Below are 20,324 nucleotides of genomic sequence, written 5' to 3' on the forward strand. Positions count from 1 at the left end.
ACACACACACACACACACACACACACACACACACACACACACACAGAGACAGACAGACAGACACACACAAACATACCAAAACTCCCCCTCTGTCAAAATTATTGACACAGGATCCAGCTTCATTCATGCACCAGTTCTCCGATATTATATCTCTAGAGCAAACCCCAGGACATCAAAGCCATGTCTAGGTATCGGTATTGCTGGCCTCTCTGAATTCTTTCTCTGAGTTCTTTAGAAGGACAGATGGGTATGAGTGCAGCCAATGCCAACCCACATGACTCACCGGAGATTCTTTCCTCCTATACCCACACTAGTGAACTCGATCACTCGGGTGTTAGGATCAAGAGGCCCAGAGCCTGGTCCTCGGAGCTCTGGGTTGCGCCGATGACCACTGATATAGTCTGATTCCTTCAGGTCAAAATGGCAGAATGGTAGGACGCTTCGCCCTCTTGTGACCAGAACAGGGCCTTGCTCTCCTGATGGCAAGTTGGGAATTCTGAAATGACAAAGTTATTTTCATTTGATTTTATATCTGTTGTTGCTTTCTTAGAGGTTGGAAATGGATATTCTGTCCAGCAGAATGTGAGTTCTGTATGAGCAGAAGGTGGCGTTTCTTGACCTGCAATCATATGTGACTTGACTGGCAACTCTACATAGTACATATTCACTAAATGTTAAATGGATGAGTGGCTTGCGTATGAGGATCCCGAGTATCGGTCCCTCTGTGCACTTACATGTGGCTCCAAGCTTTTTCCTTCTATCAGTGTTAGATGCTAAAAGGAGTGCTTACACTCTGGGTCCACTCCTGGGCACCTAATAGATTACAGAGAAGGACCTGGAAATCCTAAAAAGAAATTATCCTAAGATCCTTGTAGACTGGGATGCACGTGAACAGATTCAGCCTCAAGGCTGAGCAGAGGCGACCCTAGTGTGGCACAGGTCTCTGCAGTGGGAGACGGGACTTACAAACTCTGACAGCACATGTAGGTCTCTGTCATCTAGGACAAGGCTTACAGAAGAATTCCCATATCTGGGACTTGCACTGATGTCTTTGCTTATTTTTCTCTCACTGGACACCAAATCAGACCAGTTCCCCCTCCTATCTTTGTTTATTGTGCTACTGTGGGCCAGGCATTGCTCCAAGTTCTCTGCTTAAATTAAGAGCTCATTTAGTATTCCAAATAATTCTACATAATAAGGATTGCTGCTTTCACTTTGTATACGAGATAGAGGAGTCTCAGAGAATGGAGAAGGAAGCTTTCTCCAAGGGCAGAAGGTGCCTGGTTGCTAATTACTCTTATTCAGTGGAGCACTGTCCGTGGCCGGGAAGGGAGCAGTAGGCAGGTGGAAGCGCTGGGCGAGTTGATAAGCGGGGCTTAGATAACATTCTCCTTCTTCTCTAAAGGCTGGCCCTTTTAGACTCCCAGGCTCCAAGGTGACTAGGGTGGGAAGGAAGGACAGAGGTGGGAGGGAAGAAGAGGGTAAGAGCTAGAGGCTTGGGGAACACATTTCCTTACTGGCAGTACAGGGTGCTCTCGAACTCCCCAATGTCCATCGGGGAGAACTTCACTTTGATCTTCTGAGTCTTCCCAACAGGCACAAGGCCCGAGGAGGGTTCCACGGAGAAGGGTGATGGAGAGACTGCTGGCCAGTGGTCCAAGGCGCTGTCCAGGGTGCTGCCCGTGCCCTGACTAAGCTGATCTTTCTGACTGGAGCCTGAGGGATGATGGAGAAAAAGTGACAGTCTGTAGTGGTTCTGGGAGGCAGCCACTCACAAGCGCTTAGGGACCCTCTTTGACATCTGGGGACCCATTTCTTATAGCAGGTATACTTAACCCTGGACACAGTAGAAAGGAACCAACTCATTTCCCAGGTGACTAGAGAAAAACACATTAATTTTATGGTGTTTTCAGATTTATTTCCTTTTGGTTCAGAGAGGGTAGGTCAAGAAAGGGTTTGTGGATCTTCTGTATCAGGGTGATGAGCTATGAACAGAATTTGTGGAGAACCATTGCTCTAACATAGAGGTTTACAAAGCGGGAGTCCATGGGTAAGGGCCCATTTGAACAGTCTGTGAGTCTCCACAACTGAAACAACAACGGACACCTTACTTACTTACCTGCCAGGTGTGGGGCCCTTTGCTAGTGGCTTTGTGTGTAAAAGCTATACACTTTGGCTTAGGTATATATTCTTTCTGGAAAAATAACTCAAGAGTTTTCACTAGGTTTTCTTTCTTTCTTTTTCTTAAAGAAGATTTATGTGTGTATGTATGTGCACCACATGTGTTTCTGGTGCTACAGGGAACAGAAGGGGGTGTCAGATTCCCTGGAACTGCAGTAACAGTTGTAAGTCACCTTGGGGATGCTGGGAATTGAGCCCGAGTGCTCTGCAAGAAGCAGCCAGTGCTCTTAACTGCTGGGGTATTTCTCCAGCCCCAGAACAGTTTTTAAAGTGGTCTGAAATCTTCCAGGTAGAGAACAGGAAGATAAGATTCCTAGTGATAAGTGATATGAGCCTTCAATCTGGAGGGAAGTAATCCGGGAGGGGAGGAGGCCCACATGGCTATGCAAACCCCACAAAGCCCATGCTCTGCCATCTCTTAACTACTTAGAAAGACCTGTCAGCACAGCTGGCCTTCTATGAACAGGTGACTAGGGTCAAGCCCTGGGGTTTATCTGGCATTGAATTTACCTTGATTTTCTGGCATGGCAAAGCTGACTGCCTTGCAGGTATCTTCCGAGGTCCAGTTGAATTCTAACAGCACATGTCCTGTGTTAATGAGGTCAAACCTGTGGGTGGATCAGGACCAGATTTCAGAACGTGCTGTCCATATTTTTGCCCTGCCTGAGTACCGGCTGCACTGCTTTTCAAAGGCAAGTCACTTCATTTCTTAAGGTTTTTAAAAAATGTCTGAACTATAGTCTTTTGCGCACATACACGAGTATGTCACATTTTCTTTATTCATTTGATAGTGGACACCCAGGCTGAAGCTTTGGCTGCTATGAAGAGTCCACACGGGAGAGCAAACATCTCCTTGACATGTGGATTGTCCTTCCTTCGGACATATGCCCGGAAGTGAGCTAGCTGGGTCATGTGGTAGGTTTCAGTTTCATTTTGGGAAACCTCTTTACTGTCTTCTATAAATCTGTCCTTTTCAGCAAAATGGATGGAGCTGGAAGACATCATGCTGAACAAAACAGACAAAGACATGTATCATATTTTCTCTCTCTCATGGGGAAGTTAATACATTCAATCTCAAAGTAGAAAAGCATAGCATAATGATGACTGGGAGCTGGGACGGGTCAAAGGGAAGGCATGGACAGAGAGTGGTCGGATAAAAGGTATCAAAATGCAGTGCAGCAGGAGCAGTAAGTCAGTGTACTACAGTCTACAAAAGCCTCCCATATACTTTATGAGGAACTAGGGGAGAGGAGTCTGAAGGTTCTGCCTCCAGATAAATGTTAAGGAATGGAAATTCTAATTATTTTGATCCAGTCATTACATACTGTATGCTTGTATTGAAATAGCACACTCTACCCTGTAAATATGTAACATTATTACACGTCAGCCAAGAAGCAAATATAAAATAAAATGATTAAAAACAAATACAGCTAGGTGTCATGCACACCTTTAGTCCCAGTACTTGAGAGACAGAGGCAGGCTAGACTCCATGAGTTTGAGGCCAGCCTGGTCTACATAGTGAGTTCCAGACTAGGCAGAAACACTTAGTGAGACTCTGTCTCAAAAAACACATTTTGAGACAGAGTCTTGCTTCTATATTGGTGATTATAGATGGAGCTCAAGATTTTCTGGTCTCAGCCTCCTGCAGAGTGCATTACCATGCCTGGCTGAAAATCTTTTTAAAAAGTAATTTTTAAAAGGTATTTCATCAGAATACACTCAATTAATGTACTTTCTTTTTTTAAAAAACAGATTTATTTATTTATTATGTATACAACATTCTGCCTCCATGTATGCCTGCAGGCCAGAAGAGGGCACCGGATCTCATTACAGATGGCTGTGAGCCACTATGTGGTTGCTGGGAATTAAATTCAGGACCTCTGGAAGAGCAGGCAGTGCTTTTAACCTCTGAGTCATCTCTCCAGTCCAAAGCACTTTCTTTGTAAAAGATGCAAAATATTTATGTAAAGATACAAAGAATTTCAAAATGCCACTGTTTAGCCCCTAATGACAGTTTTCCTGGTCGTCTTAAGCTTCCGAAGACTTACTCAAACACTCGGGTCTGGTAGACCAGTGTTTCCTTAAAGAACACGTCATTCGTATGGCACTGATATGACGCGAAGTCCACGTTGGCACTGATCTGGATCCGCAGCTCTCGGTAGTTTTCTTCTACTATCGAGTGCGCTGGCTCAGGGTCTGTCTCTATCACCTGGAACAAAGCCAGCAGCCCACAGGAACACAGGGTTGGCACACTACTTTAATCTCCCGTGGAAACGAGTATGAACCCACAAATGCAGCGTAGGGAGACATGACTGGCAAACCTTCAATAGGTCGGAATGAAAAAGAACATCTGAACAACAGGTAATTACTGAGAGGATTAGAATCACGTGGGCATGGGTTTTGGGTCAGGTGGCCTCTAAAGAGGACAGAGGAACTGGGCATGGTGATGCACACCTTTAATCCCAGTACTCAGGAGGCAGAGGCAGGTGGATCTCCGTGAGTTTGAGTCCCACCTGGTCTGCACAGTGAATTACAGGATAGTCAGGGCTATGTAGAGAGACCTTGTCTCAGAAACAAAAACAAGGACAAAAACAAAGGATAGAGAAAAGAGAACCACAGCTAAAAGAACAGATACTAATTAAACAGAAAACAAATTGCAAAAGGAAAGGACCAACAGAATTGTTTAGTTGTGCAGAGATTTGAAAACTTTTGGTGAGATGGATCAAGGAAAGTGCAAACAACAGGAACCATTAGTTAAAGGAGTGCATCACCAGCAACCCCACAGATCTAAAATATGTAGATGATTTCTTTAGATTTCTTTATTTATTTCTTATGTATACAACATTCTGCCTCCATGTATGCCTGCATGCCAGAAGAGGGCACCAGATCTCATTACAGACGGTTGTGAGCCACCATGTGGTTGCTGGGAATTGAACTCAGGACCTCTGGAAGAGCAGTCAGTGCTCTTAACCACTGAGCCATCTTTCCAGCCCCTGTAGATGATTTTTTGAAAAGATACATAAAATTTGGAGGAAAAAGAAAAATAATTTAATAAAATTCATGCGAGAACAAATTAAAAAGCATTAAATAACTGCATAGTAAAAAATCTTAAAGTAAAGGAAGTTGAACAAGAACTTTAAAGAAAACAATGGAAAAATTCTATTGCTACTAGATGACTGGATAGTTGCAAGTCTTAGAGAAGACCTAGAAAAGAGAAGCACCTTGTTAACAGGAAAGACAAGTTAATAATCTAAAATTGTCATTTGTTCCCCCAGTGCCTGAGAGCTGCAATCCAATTCCACATTTCTGTTACAAATTTTAATAATACGTGGCAAATGGATCCAGAAATTATACATGAGAATAAAAGGATTAAGAATGACCAAAACATTTAGAACAAAACAAATGGGGTAGGAATTTCCTTCCAAACATCAAGGCTGATTATGGAACTATAGAAATTAAGCTAATGTCAAAGTGTCTCTGGTATGGACAAACTGACAACAGAATGGAATAGAGAACAGAAATGATCCAGACACATATAAAACTGGGCTATGACACAGAGTCCCAGCAGATCATGAGGGAGTAGAAGGGCTGACCAAACTTGGCAAGGCAGTTATTTCAGTGGAACACAAGAAACTAGAGCCTCGTTGCACATCAGGCAGAATTTCCACATGCATGAAAGGCTTACGTACCAAAAGAAAAGCTCAGATTTAAAAATATGTAGAGTGGTGAATATATTATGGGGGGGAATGGATTTAAAAATAAGATACAAAAGTAATAAAAGTAACAAAAAAACTGATAACTTTGACCTCATAAAAATTAAGGATATTTTCCATGCTGGAGAGATGGCTCATTGGTTAATAGCACTGGCTGCTCTTCCGGAGGACCCAGGTTCAATTTTCAACACCCACATGACAGCTCACCACCTGTAACTCCAGCGCTAGTTGATATGATAGCCTTCTCTGGTTTCTGTGTGCACTGTAGGCACATGGTGCACATACATATAAGCTGGCAAAGCATATATCCATAATCTAAAAATAAAAAATCTTTAAAAACTTAAGAATAGTTTTTGCTTATCAAAACATAAAGGGACTTGAGAGATAACCTAGTGGTTAAGAGTGAATGCTGCTCTTGCAGAGGATCTCAGTTTTGTTCCCAGTACCCATGTTGGATGGCTCACAATTACCTGTAACCATAGCTCCAGGGGATCTGATGCCCTCTTCAGACCACTGAGGGCACCTGCACTCATATGTACATACCCTGACCCACACATGCATATTCAGAATGAAAATGAAGAAAGATCTTAAAAAACATATGATGTGGGATTCCCCTCTGTATGCTGTGAATATGTTTTATTACCACAGGTTAATAAAGAAGCTGCTTTGGGTCTATGGCAGTGCAGAATATAGTCAGGCTGGAAGAGATATATATAGAGAGTAGGTTAAGTCAGGGAGACGCCATGTAGCCACCAAAGGAGACAGACGCTGGAACTTTATCGGTAGGCCACAACCTCAAGGTAAAACATAAAATAATAGAAATGAATTAATTTAAGATGTAAGAGCTATCTAGAAATACGCATAAGCTAATAGGCCAAGCAGTGTTTGAATTAATACAGTTTCTGTGTGATTATTTCAGGTCTGGATGTCTGGGAATGAACAAGCAGCCATTCACCTACAAACAAAGAAAAAAGTCAAGCTATAAATTTGTTGAGAATATGTATGGACACATAACACAAATGGAATTTCTTGAAAATAAAAAGAACTTAAACAAAGGATAAGCACTGTAACAAAAAAAAATGGGCAAAAGGCACAAAAGGCATTCATGTAAAATTGACCTGCACAGTCAATATTCAAATGAAGAGCTATCCAACCTCATTAGTAGTTAGGAAAGTATAATCAAGCTCATAATCAGAAAATTTCCAAGTTATACAAATGATAAAAGCCAAAATGCCTTGCCTATGATTCACAAGACTGTGGGCTTATCTCCAATATCCCATAAACTAACAAACCAACCAACCAGTCAACAAAGCACAAATAACCAACCAACCGATCATCTAATAGACCAACATCCAACCAACCAACCAACCAACCAACCAAGCAACAACCAACCAACTAACTACCAAACCAATCAACCAACTTCCCAAAAGTCTAACAAAGTCCAATGCTGGAAAGATGGTGGCTCACAAAACTCCTTTTCTGTAAGAGTGAAAACTGGTATAGTGAGTTTGGAAAGGCTGAGCACTCACATGTTCCCTGACTTAGTGACTCCACTTGTAGGAATGTAAACATGGATGCCAACATGCATAGAAATACTGCCCGTAAGAGAAAAATTTGAAATTTCAACTTTCAGGGAAAAAGATAAAAAGACTGGAATGTATACAGTAGTGAAGTGGATTCACAATAGCCACAAGTAACCATGATCACATACAATAACTGATGTGGAATTCCCCTTTGTATGCTGTAAAGATATTTTATTACCATTGGCTAATAAAGAATCTTCTTTGGGCCTATGACAGGGCAGAATAGAGCCAGGTGGGAAATCTGAACAGAGATGTAGAGAGGGAAACAGATGCCCTGAACCTTACCGGTAAACCACGAGCCTTGTGGTAAAATATAAAACAGGAATGGGTTAATTTAAGATGTAAGAGTTAGTTAATAAGAAGACCAAGCTAGTGGCTGAGCTGTGTTGCAATTTAGAATGCTCAGGTCAACAAGCCATCCATCGAGGGAGTGACGTGGACAGGGATTACCTCTAGGAGGGAGACAAAGTAATGGGATGACCAGAGCTACACAGGTATTCAGGGCCTAGTTCCCTTGATGGGTATGGGTTAGTTTATCATAGAATTCAAAAGAAAATGGCAAAGAATAAATGCAAGGGGCATCTGTGGGCCAAAGATGAGATCCTGTCATGAACCAAAAGTTCTAACTACTCTAAGTCCAGACACCTGATGGATACAGGAAAGGATGACTAGTGACGGCTTTTCTGAAGAAAAAGGAGAAAGAACTTGCTGATGCCATTATCAAGACTGCAGCTGATCTGTCAACTAAGACTATGTGTGTTGTTAGTGAGGGCAATGGGTATGGAAACTTAGTTTGCCGCTTTTGGAACTAAAGTCAGATGCAAACCTTTTTCTTTTCCACAACGAGACACTGAAATTGAGAACGGCAGGCATCCAAGCATGGTGGACTGGGCTCGGTCTGTTTTTCATGTGCCCTGGATACTCACTTTTCGTTTTGTGGTCAAGTTCCCCGGTGTGTTTCGGGGCGCATCCACCCACTTGACTGTACGCATGCGGTCATCCCAGTCAGGGACCTGGTCTGCAGGGAGCTGAAACACGATCTTGGAAAGCGTGCACTTGACAGTCATCTTCTTCAGGCTGATGGGCACATCTGACTTCAGGGTCACCACCACGTCCTTGGAGCAGCCAGGGTGGAGATGGCCTACCTAGGGAAAAGTCTGGTATTTATATTTTGGGGAATTCAATCCTAAGGTTCTTTGGTGCCTGATGGTGACTCGAAATACATGATCTAGGCCTATATAGGAGATCGACTTAAATACATACAAGAAATTCTTTAAAACGTCATCACAAAGTGAGGCACAGTGGCTCGTGCTATGAATCCTGGCACTTGGGAGGGTGAGTTACGTTTGCCATGAGTCCGAGGCCAGCTTAGACTACAGAATATGTTTCAGGCAAGTCTGGGCTACAGAATAGACCTTCTCTCAAAACAAACAGGCACACACATCATAAGAAGAGCATTATTAATAGTTACCAATCTTTTACTTGCCTCAAGTACTATTCTAAACTCTTGAGCAGTTTTTCCAGTCCCCAGGACACCCTCTGAGAGGTCCAGAGCTACCACTCCCACTTCACAGATGACAAAACCTGAAAACTGCTTAAGGTCTTTGACACTAGCGATCTGGGTTTGAACTCAAGCCCTATGACTCCAAATGCCGCCCTCAACCACCTGATACTCATTATGATTCATACAAGTAGCTGGCTCAATAAAGTATACTAGTTTCTAGAAAGTGATCTAATGAGCCCTGTGTCCCCAAGCTCTCTCCAGGGTACGGTAGAACACAACTTCCATTCTAATGCTGAGATGCTGCTGGATTCTTTCCCCCTCCTTTGCTCACGAGTGTGCAGTGGAACTTACTAGAAGTTAAAGATGACGATGCATAGTCAGACTGAAGTGGAGAGAGCAGAGCCCATATGACTCTTACTAAGCCAGATATTAAAGACATTTATAAGTATGTAAAATGGCTGGGTGTGGTAGTGCCCGCTCATAACACATATCCAGGAGCCCGAGACAGGACAGTGAGAAGCTCAAGGTTAGCCTGGGCAACATAGAAGAGCCTATCTTAACAAGAACGGTGGAAGGATTCTGCCCTTATCACATACATATTTGAAAATATAGCAATTTTTATAAAAATATGGCTATTGCACTTTCAAACAAGTATGTTTAAAAATATCCCTAATTTTGGGAACTAGAGAGATGGGTCAGTGGTTAAGAGCACTGGTTGTTTTTTCTAGAGGACCCAGGTTTGTTCTAAACATGCATATGACAGCTTACAACTGTCTGTAACTCCAGTTCCAGGAGATCTGATGTCCTTTTCTGGTCTCTGTGGGTACCAGGCACACACATGGTGCATAGACATAGATCCAGGCAAAATACTCATACACATACAAATAATAAAAAAAACATTACTAGTTTTAATTTCTAATACCTTAACTATCAATTATTATAATTCACATGGATAAAACTTCTTTGAGAGTTCTTAATAATGTTTAAGAGTATGAAGGAGCCCTGGCATGAAAAGGCTTTAAGTTGCTCAAATACACTGGATGTAAAGGAGATCCTATTTGGTAGAACAAATGGATTTGTGATTTATCGTAGATAAAGACATACAAACCAACACCACCTACATGCATACCATACACATGACAGTCCTCTGACAGGGAAGACATTCTCTCTCCTGCCTCTGGACCGCAAAGACTGATTAAGCTTTGGATTGCTTAAGCTATATGCTTGGGTGCTCTGTGCACATACAGGAGTGCACAGTGTAAGTGAACTGCTGGAGGCCTAGCTCTGTCCTTGGCAACTTAGATTATTACATCCATTATGCTCTCTCTGCATCCTCATAGGCCAAATGTGGATAAGAAAGACTGCACGAATTTGGCAAGGCCTTGGAACTGGATAAGGGATACAGTGTGTGATTAGTTTTCTGTAGGGGTGGATTTGGGCTGAGATGGTGTTGGAATCTATCAGGAGCCTAGGCTGGCTTGGAACTCACTATGTAGCTCAGGTTGGTCTTGAACTTGGAGTATTTCTGCCTGAGCTTCCTATGTGTTAGGATTTGCAGATATGAGGCAGCATTCTTGTCTTGCTGAGGCCACTTCTGAAGGCCATACTCAGAGGGACACAGGGCTACACTCTGGAATAGGAAACTAGGGCCGGTAGTCATTTATCCAGGCCTCCAGAGATTTCCTTAAGTTCTTCCCCACAGCAGGATTTGTTAATCTCCTCTTAGACCACGGGGCCCTGAGCAGTGTCCTCAAGCACTGGGTCTGAGTGTGGGGTGGTTACTGGGCAGTTTCTTAGTTCAAGATGCATGCGTCCCATTCCATCCACCCACAGGGATGGGGTGACCATCACACGGGGGTTGGCTTAGGCCAGAGGGAGTCTGGAACCCAGTGAGTGACTTCTGCTTACCTGTGGGGAGAAAGACAGCGTAGCTAAAAGGGGCCACTCGAAGCGAACCATATTCCCTTGGCTGTGGTTGGTGATGGTGAAGCTCACGTTATAGCTGTTCCCAATGTGGCAGTAACCGAACTGGATGTGATCCAACAGGGCAGCTAGGGGGCAGAGCAGAAGGCTGGTGAGTCCTCCCTGTCGCCTTGAAGAACTTGCTTTGTAATGGAGGCCTATCTGAATAGAGACTGTATCTCAGTCACAGTTACCCTTTCCTCTTTGGATGGTTATACATGAAAAACTTTGGATCCCTGGGTAGAAAGACCTGCCGCGCAGGGATTGATCAATTTAACCATCCATCCATCCATCCATCCATCCATCCATCCATCCATCCATCCATCCATCCATCCATCCGTTCTACCTATCCACCTACCTTGGCTCTTCTATTTGTTTAAGAGAAAATAAAGATCCTAATGTCATTTGTTTGGTGGGAAAATACAATGAAATATTAGATTGTTAGATAAAGTATAGGATTCTCAAATAAACTTGAATTAGAAATAAACAATGAGTAATTCTTTATAAACATGTCCTATGCAATACTTTGGGGACATATATATACTAAAAGCTATTGATTGTTTATCTGGAACTTAGTTTTCTCTGGAATACCTCTATTGCTAAGCCTGAGAATCCCATAAAGGCATGGAATCTGATTTCTAGACCTGGATTACTGCCAGCTTCTGTTTGACCCTGACTAGAGCGATGCCACTGCACAGCTTCAAACAGGAGGGAAACACCAGTTCCAGAAAGAGTGCTGATTTCACCCCCAGGTTGTACATTCCAGGACTATGATAAGCTCCTGCGGGCTGCTTGATGAGCAGGCCAGCAGCCGACAACGTCACGTCTCCCAGGATCTTAACAGACCTGCCCTGCCCTCCAGGGTCATCATCCACTTTTGAATCTGATTCCTGGGTGATCACGTGCGTGTTAAAGCTTAAGACACGTGGTCTCTAAACCACTGAACCTTCCACTTAGGGAAGGACTCTGCACGAGGAACATTTCACATCACAATCATTACCAAAAAAGCATTTGACAGTATGGCTGACTCCTTTAAAGTGAATTGTAAACTCAGCTTCAGAATTCCCACCCCAAGACCTCACTTCTGCGTCTCCCACCTGCCACCAAGTCCTCCATGGCACTTTCCTCAGCGATCTCTATGACCTCAGACATATCCGGGCCCTCCAGGATAGCGGGACCCGTCAGCCCATGGATGTTGTCCAAGGTGATGTCATCCTCGTAACTCTCTCCCACCAGGTGAATCATGGTCTCCTCATACTGGTTGTTGATCACCGAGAGGTGGATGGTGCCTGTCATTCTTCCAATCTTGTTGGAGTGGAAAAAGACATCGAATTCAGCCGTGTCTCCAGGAGAAACAACCAGGGAGGCTGTGTGGGCTTTTTTGACTGTAAACAGAAGACAGAAGCTACCATTCGGAAGCAGTTTAGGATGCATCTCCAGGAAGACTATGGCTAGAAGAAAAGCATCCCCTTTTAGGCACTGGGCTACTGGGGATGTGACCAAGCACCAGCTGTGACCTGGTCCTGAGAGGCCCTGGCAAACCAGCTTCTGAGAGCCGCCACCCTTCTGAGGCACCCACTACTCGCCTTTTTCATTCGGTATGTTTTCCTCTATGATGTAGATGTAGGAGGTGGTGGGTCTTCCTTTGAGAGAGAAGACTCCTAGTTGGTCTCGCAGGTCCACATGGAGCTGGCAGGAGGAAAGCCAGGTTGAGTGGTTGGGCTTACAGGCTGCTCATGAATTCTGAGTCTGGGTTGTGATACTGTGCTGTATTTTGGGGCAAGAACCTCCGAAGTCATTGTATGTAGTATTCACTTTTTATGTTCTCTTTCATTGCATGCATATGTGTGAATGACATGTGTGTGCGGATGTGCATGTGTATGGAGGCCTGAAGTTGACAGTGTGCCTTCCTCAATTGTTTTCCTCTTTGTATATAAGCAGGGTTTCTTGCTGAACCCAGAGCTCACCGAGTCAGGCGAGTCGAGCTAGTCAGTCTGTCCCGGGGATCTTCAGGCTCTGCCTCTTGAGTGTTGTGATTACAGGTGACTGCCACTCCTTGTCCTGCTTTTATGTGGGTTCTGGGGATCTGTAGCCTGTTCCTTATATATGTGCATTAAAAGCTTTACCTATTGAACCACATCCCTAGCTCCAGCATTCATGGTTTTGAGAGTCTTAAGAGATCTATGTAATAAACATTAGACCTGGATAGAAAAAGTGGGTATTCAGTCAGGGTCATCCTTTAGCATCTGAGTAGGAACTGGAGGCCCAAAGGTCATAGGTGACTTCCAGACTACACAGTGCCAATGTGGGTTGCCAATGCGTCTGTTACATGGACAGACGGCTGAAGATATATTCCAAACTAATGAGATGGAAACGAATACCCATAATTCTTTTTACTTTTTTCTTTTTTTGGGGGGGCACAATTTTATTAGGTATGTATATAAATATACAGCATATAATGATCAAATCTATGTACATTACTGTAGTTAAAAATTGCCATCTTGAACTGTTTTTTCTATTTCTATTTTGTTTTGCTTCAGAGGTCTTACTATGTAGCCTTGGCTGACCTGAAGCCCGCTATGTAGACCAGGCTGGCTTCAGACTCAGAGACCTGTCTGCTTCCCAACTCTGTGCTTGGGTTAAAGTTATGTTCCACCATATCTAGCCTCAAATTTTTTTTTTAAAAAAACAATACTTTCACTTATTCTTTGAGAATGTCACATCATCTATTTTGATTGCATTCATCCCTTCCTACAACTCCTCCCAAATTGTCCTTCTTGTCCCTCAACTTCATATTCTCTCTCTATTTTTAGAAACCCATAGTCTAGTTTGTGTTAGCTGACTACCCTGGGTGTAGGGGCTTCCCTGAGTGTTACTCCATTGGAGAAAACTGACTTCCATGGCCCAGCTGCAGTTAAATGTAGACAGCTCCTCGGCTAGAGGTGAGACCTGAGGCCCGCTTTTCCTCCTCTGTGCTGGAATACCCATAATTCTATGAAGTATTATATAACTATGATTTCCTAGAAGCTAGCATCTCCTAGGTACTATGCATTTTCTAGAGTCATGGTAAACATCCTAGCAAGATTGTAGGAAAACCAAGGTGGAAATATGACCAACTTCAGGAAAACAAGTGGTTTCTGGTCCATTGGAAAGCAGGCAGGGCTGAAGCCAGGCATTGATTTTAGGTGTAAGAAATCTGAGGTTTTTTTTAGAAGACAGCCATACTGACTATAAAAAAAAATAAAGTGGCCTAAAGGAGGAAGAAACAGAGCCACTGCACTGCAACAAGAGATTATATGTTTATAAATAAACCTAATAAGAAACAAAATGGGGGGAGGGGCACTTGAGGAGGCTCAGTGGGTAAAAGACGCTTGCTGTTGAGTCTAACAATCAGAATCGGATCCCAGGGCCCACAGGGTAGAAGGAGAGACCTGATGCCTGCGGTTACCCTCTGGCTCCACATTCTCATGTGTGCACAACATAATGAATGAATGTAGAAAGGAGAAACCACATGGAGGAACTTACATTTTAGAAATACGGAGATCAAGGTCTAACGAATGGACAGGAATCCTAAATGTTGCCCCTGGTGGACAGTTAACTCTAAAACCAGGAATTCTCCCAGATAATCCAAAGATTTCCATTTTGATTCCCATGAGATTGAACTGTTTTGGATGTATTTCATTATATGTGTGTGGATGTTTGGACTATATGTATGTCTGCACACCATATGTGTGCTTGGTGCCTGTGGCATTCAGAAGAGGGTGCTGGGAACCAAATGTAGGTCCTCTGTAAGAGCAACCAGTGCTCTTAGCCATTAAGCCATCTCTGCAGCTCCTCATAAGGAGATTTTTTAAAGGAACATTACAAAATGATTCTTAAGCTTACATATGAGCTGAATATACAAAAAATTCTAAGAAAAATTAAAAGAAAACTTAGTGGGTGGCAGGACTTCCGTGAACGAGACTATAGAATAGCATTTTTTTCAACCTGTGGGTCATGGCCTCTTTGGAGGCCAAACAACCCTTTCACAGGGGTTGCTTAAGACCACCAGAAATATTCATTATGATTCATAACAGCTGCAAAATTACAGTTATGAAGTATCAATGGAAATAATGTTATGGGGCTGGAGAGATGGCTCACTGGTTAAGAGCACTGGCTGCTCTTCCAAAGGTCCTGAGTTCAATTCCTGGCAACCACAGGGTGGCTGAGAACCATCTCCAGTGGAATCTGATGCCCTCTTCTGTCCTGTTTATGTATAGAAAGACAGCACACTCATATATATTAGTACATAAATCTTAAAAAAGAAAATAATTTGTGGTTGGGGTCACCAAAACAAGAGGAACTGTATTAAAGGGTCGCAGCATCAGGACATGTGAGAACCACTGCTGTAGCGCATTTATAAAGTCCCACCATGAGAATCATGTAGGGTGGGGCCGCCATACGGTTCTTTCCTGCCATGGGCCTGAAACTTAAGAAGCTGCAAGACAAGATAAAGCAACATGGTCTGGCTAACATGTCACCCCACGTCACCCTCAGCTGTTACCTGGGCAGGGATGGTGCCATTGTTCTTAAGGATGAGAGGCAGTTTCTCTGAATGGCCCAGCAGAAGTCTCTTAAACAGGAGCAAGGGGTTTCCATGTTGGTTATATAGAGTCGGTCGGATGACAGTCACTCGAGGGAGGGTCCCCTCGCCAACGATATCAAACACCAGACCTCTGCTCCTGGCCAGGTTGCTGCAGGGGACAGGAAGAGCAAGGCGGGCTGAGACCAAGCTGGCAGCAACACTTCATTACAAAGCCACGCAGAGGGGTAGCTGGTACCTGGGCAAGCCATCCAGAGTAGCCTCGAAGATGCACTGGTAGGTCTGCATGGTCTGTGGTGTGAACAGCACTGTGACAAAGGCGTGCGAGCGACTCCCAATACACATCTTGTTGGGCTCCACGTCGAAGATGTCAGTGATGCGGGCGGCTGCCTGTGAAGGGGAGCAGCACCAGATGGGCTTAGCTGCTTTGCATTTCTTCTGCAGCTTACTGCTCATCTCTCTGCCCTGCTGTGAACGCCCCCTTCTCCAAGACTGTGCTAGACACGCTCAATTACCTTCAGAGTCATGGGCCCTGGATGGAGTGGTCCAGAGTCTGGGGACTTACCCCTAAGCAACATCTGGCTGCATGTGACCAGAACATGAACTCTGACTCAAATAGACAGACCAAGCCAGTCAGCCAAATGTTCTCACCACCACCCCATGTTGCCCCTAACCAACTAAATTAATATAGTTAATGTGGAGCTGAGTTGGAAGCTGGCTGAAGGTGCTGGCATTATAATGTCTTTTGATCTGGGTCTGAGGTCTCTGATACACAGATAGGATCCCTGTGTCATTTGGCTAAGCCAAATGGGTTTCTCTGCCTTGTTACTTCAATTGCCATGACTAGAGTGCCCTCCTTTAGCATTCGCCCTGTGTCCTGCCCAATGAGTGACTTTGAGCTGGACGGACTCCCAGCGTGGCTCTGAAAAGACTTTTCATTCTCATGAGCACTGGGCAGAAACAGTGCAGCCTTCCCCACTTCTTCTTTGGACAAAGCGCGGTACAGTTTCACTGCTTTTTCAAAGGGATTCCCTTTACGTCTCAAACTGGAGAGGAGGAGATGTCCAAGTCCACCATTATAAAACTTGTCCCTTTGGAAGTCAGGCTTCCCAACTTTTTGTACTTTTCCTGCAGAACGAGGAGTGAGTAACTCCTCGGTGCTCTACAGTATCATTAGGAAACAAAGACTGGCTGTCGCCAGTGTCCCAAGGTGGTGATGAGGGATTACATGGTCTCCTAACTCTCTCACGTGACAGTCTTCCAGAGATGCACACAGCTTTCGGCTGAGGACAACCTTGGGGACCTCCTTCACCCGCATCAGCCATGAACAGTGTGAGGTTTGGGGCATAAGAACCACACAGGTCCAGACAGCACATTGTTCTGATAAAGGTATGAAGTATTTGAAGCATACACTGAAAATTCGGGATAAAAGCAACCTGCTGATTCAGTCCTTTCTTGTGCTATCTTCGAGGGTTTTTTCTACCACAAAGAAAATGGCTTTAGTATAATTTGTCCCAGAGAGAGAGAGAGAGAGAGAGAGAGAGAGAGAGAGAGAGAGAGAGAGAATGGTTTTAAGTTTAGCAGACCTCTGAAGTGGGGTTTATTATTTAATATGAATCCTAGCTGTATAGTCCCAGGACATGGAATAGAGGAAGAACTGAGCTTTTCTGAGCCTTAGTTAGTTCCCCTAGCTGTAAAATAGGGATAAAAACCAAGTCTGAAAGAGATTTAGACCTGAAAGAAAGCAATAAATAGGCAATCAGCTAGCAGAATGCCTGCCACACAGGAGGGCCTCAGGTCACATTCTCTATTCCACCCGACACCTGTAGCCTGATACTACAGACCTCCAAAGCTCCAAGTCTCCCTGACCAGAAGAATGGGAGATTGGAGGCTCACCTGCCTGAAGTTGGTGGCCATCTTTGGCTTCTCTTCCAGTGCTTGTACCTATCAGTTACACAGTGAGTTCAACTGGGCAGACACATGAGTTGCCCATTAGTATGTACCAATTTAGTACAAAGGTATGCACAGGACACACACATACATATATAGTCCCTGGCCTAAGGGAAGTGGTCTTGTGACCTCGCAGAACTTCTAACAGGACTTGAGAGCCTCATGGTTTCTATCTAGGTGCAGGCACTCCAGAGCAGGGCCTTTCCAGGGTTCCTTTAGTGGCTTTATGCCAATCAAAGAGGGGCAGGCCACAGGGCGCCTCCTACCTTGTTGGAGATGGGCTTGACTATGATGTTGATGTCGCAGGCGATCTTTCCCACATTGCTGATCTTGAAGCGAGCCTTGGCCTGATAACCCACCAGCACGTTGCAGAAGATGAACTTGTTTTCATCCTCTACATACAACCCGCCACTCTGTATGGTCTGGAGGATGTGGTACAGGTTGGGGCTGGTGCAGATCTGGTGTTCCTCAAATATCAAGGTGCTGTTGTCAGTCACAAAGGCTAGGGAATGGAGGAGGAACGTGAGACCGGCTGGCTGCCAGAATCCTGGCCCTCTGCTCCTTGGCATGCTAATCTGGATTAAAAACTTTAAAATATTACGTTTAGTCTCCCCCCGCCCCCAACGAACGTGAGTGAATGTATCTCCTTTGTGAAGCTCACAGGACAACTATCAGGAGTCTATTCTTTTCTACTACGTGGATTCTGTGGATTGTGCTCAGGATATTTGGATTCTGACAAAGGAGAATCACAGGCTAGGGTTACAGCTTAATGACAGAGTACTCGCCTAGCATACAGAAGGCCTTGGGTTCTATCCCTTGCATTTCAAATATACCACACACTGGGAGGTGATGGGACAAAGTCTGTTGGCTTCCTCATTTGTCCCTTCTGATTGACACATCTCAATTAGCCTTTTTCTTCTATTGGCAAGCAATGGCGAGAACCAAGGTCTTGGATGGACTTTTAAGAGGGAGGAGAGAGTTGGTATACTCTGGTTTGAGGCTCTGGGGAGCTTAGAGCCAAAGCTTTCCCTGGGCTCTTGCATGTTCAGTTACTACACATTGCTCTGTGAATGTGCTGTCCACAAGGAATGGCCTGAGGGTGGCACATCTCGTGCCAGCTCGTTTCTCAGAGAGCACCACTCATCTGGGAACCCAGTGACAGACCCCCAAAGGCTAAGCATCTGGAGACGCAGATCCTCTTCTATACGTGCCAAGGCTCTAACAACAAATATGGCTGAAGACCCCGGAAGAGGGTCTAAGTTTTCATAGAAAACAGTTTAGCCTTGTCTGTGGGACATCTTTAGAGGGACTTTCCTGGAGGAGGAAGAGGGACTGGCAAGTGCCAGTCTTTTAGGAGTGTTGTCCAATCCGAGTTGCAGTACCTGGCAGGCATGCTTCAGCAAGGAGGGTGTAAGGAATGCCGGCAGGATTTTCTCTAGGGTCTCGGTCAGAGATATCAATGGCCAGAAACTCTTCACACCTCCCCACAGGGTCAGCCACACACTCCACGGTGATGATCTGCTGTCCTCCAGAAGGGATAGAGCCAAATCCTGGGTATACAGTGAACATGCCATGGGAAAAGCGGGCCTGCAGAACAAAGATGGGCAGGGCCGGGCGGAAGGAAGCAGAGTGAGTAACAGAGCCTGAGACTTTCCAAAGAGCCGAGATAATGAAACGGGAAACAGTGGGGCCTCTCTGCCTTCAGGGGCAGAGGCCCTGGGTCCTCATGATGCATGGGTTTTAAGGGCTTCCTTCTGAGCAGTCTCAAGGAAACAGATAATGTGTACATTATACAATACTTATCTAGATGGGTGAATTTCAAAGCCACGTGGGTCAGGTGAGGTGCAGAATGGAGCAGCAGTTGAGACAATGGGTTTGGAATAGGATACTGTGGGTCTCAATGAGAACGGCCCCCACGGGCCCATGTATTTGAAGGCATGCTTGGTCCCCAGTTGGTAGAATAGTTTTGGGGAAGGATTAGGAGGTGTGGCCTTACTGGAGGAGGTGTGCACTGGGGGTAGGCTTTATGGTTTCAAAAGACCAAGCCAGGGCTGGAGACATGACTCAGCAGTTAAGAGCATTAACTGCTCTTCCACAAGACCCTGATTCAATTCCCAGCACCCACATGGCAGCTAACAACTATCTGTAATTCTAAGATCTAACACCCTCACACAGACATACATGCGGGCAAAATAAAAGTGCACATAAAATAAAAATAAATAAATTATTAAAAGAAAAGCCCATGCCAGGCCTAGTCTGATTCTTTGCCTCTGGCCTGTGGATTAGGATGTAAGATCTCAGCTCCTGCTCCAGTGACCCATGTCTGCCTATCTGCCACTGTGTTTCCTGCCATGATCATCATGGACTAACCCTCTGAAACTGCAAGCAACCCTCTCAATTAAACGCTTTCTTTTATAAGATGCCTTGGTCATGGTGTCTCTTCATAGCAGCAGAACAGCAGCTAAGATGGACAATCTGGGATTTGAATGCAATTCCCAATATATCTTGTTTGACGCTGGGAAAATGGCGTCTCTGAGTCTCAGTTGATCTCTAAATGTGTTTGGCATGATGGATTGTTGGAGGGTTAAAGGAGAGAATACCTGTGAGCAGAGCACATACTATAGCATATAGTACAGAATTAGTGCTAAGGAGAGTGTCATTATGAGAGAAGCCCTCACATGTCCCTGCAGACCCCAGCCCTTCACCTCCCGCTTGTAGTTCTCAAAATAACCTGGGCGGTTTGGATGCTCAACTTACTAAACCTGGATAGAGGTGGGCGGTCCTTGGACTTCCCACAGGTCAGGGAGCCCTGATGGCTCTACGGGCTGATGGGGGAGAGGGACTTGATC

The 20,324-nt window shown here is 44.6% G+C and overlaps 1 protein-coding gene across 1 annotated transcript in view; it reads right to left on the reverse strand.

The window, feature by feature from the left end:
- Positions 1–20,324, reverse strand: part of Hydin (HYDIN, axonemal central pair apparatus protein) — a 332,133-nt gene that overhangs the window by 30,203 nt on the left and 281,606 nt on the right. Inside the window, exons 59-70 of the mRNA XM_005345678.3 lie at positions 18,858–19,062; positions 17,742–17,977; positions 15,764–15,915; positions 15,487–15,676; positions 12,530–12,632; positions 12,041–12,328; positions 10,890–11,032; positions 8,404–8,622; positions 4,230–4,390; positions 2,692–2,789; positions 1,518–1,716; positions 284–496 (exon numbers count right to left, since the gene is read on the reverse strand). Of these exons, the coding sequence (XP_005345735.1) occupies positions 284–496; positions 1,518–1,716; positions 2,692–2,789; positions 4,230–4,390; positions 8,404–8,622; positions 10,890–11,032; positions 12,041–12,328; positions 12,530–12,632; positions 15,487–15,676; positions 15,764–15,915; positions 17,742–17,977; positions 18,858–19,062 (2,207 nt within the window). The remainder of the gene's footprint in view (positions 1–283; positions 497–1,517; positions 1,717–2,691; positions 2,790–4,229; positions 4,391–8,403; positions 8,623–10,889; positions 11,033–12,040; positions 12,329–12,529; positions 12,633–15,486; positions 15,677–15,763; positions 15,916–17,741; positions 17,978–18,857; positions 19,063–20,324) is intronic.

Source organism: Microtus ochrogaster, chromosome 4, assembly GCF_000317375.1.
Source record: "Microtus ochrogaster isolate Prairie Vole_2 chromosome 4, MicOch1.0, whole genome shotgun sequence".
Taxonomy (NCBI): domain Eukaryota; kingdom Metazoa; phylum Chordata; class Mammalia; order Rodentia; family Cricetidae; genus Microtus; species Microtus ochrogaster.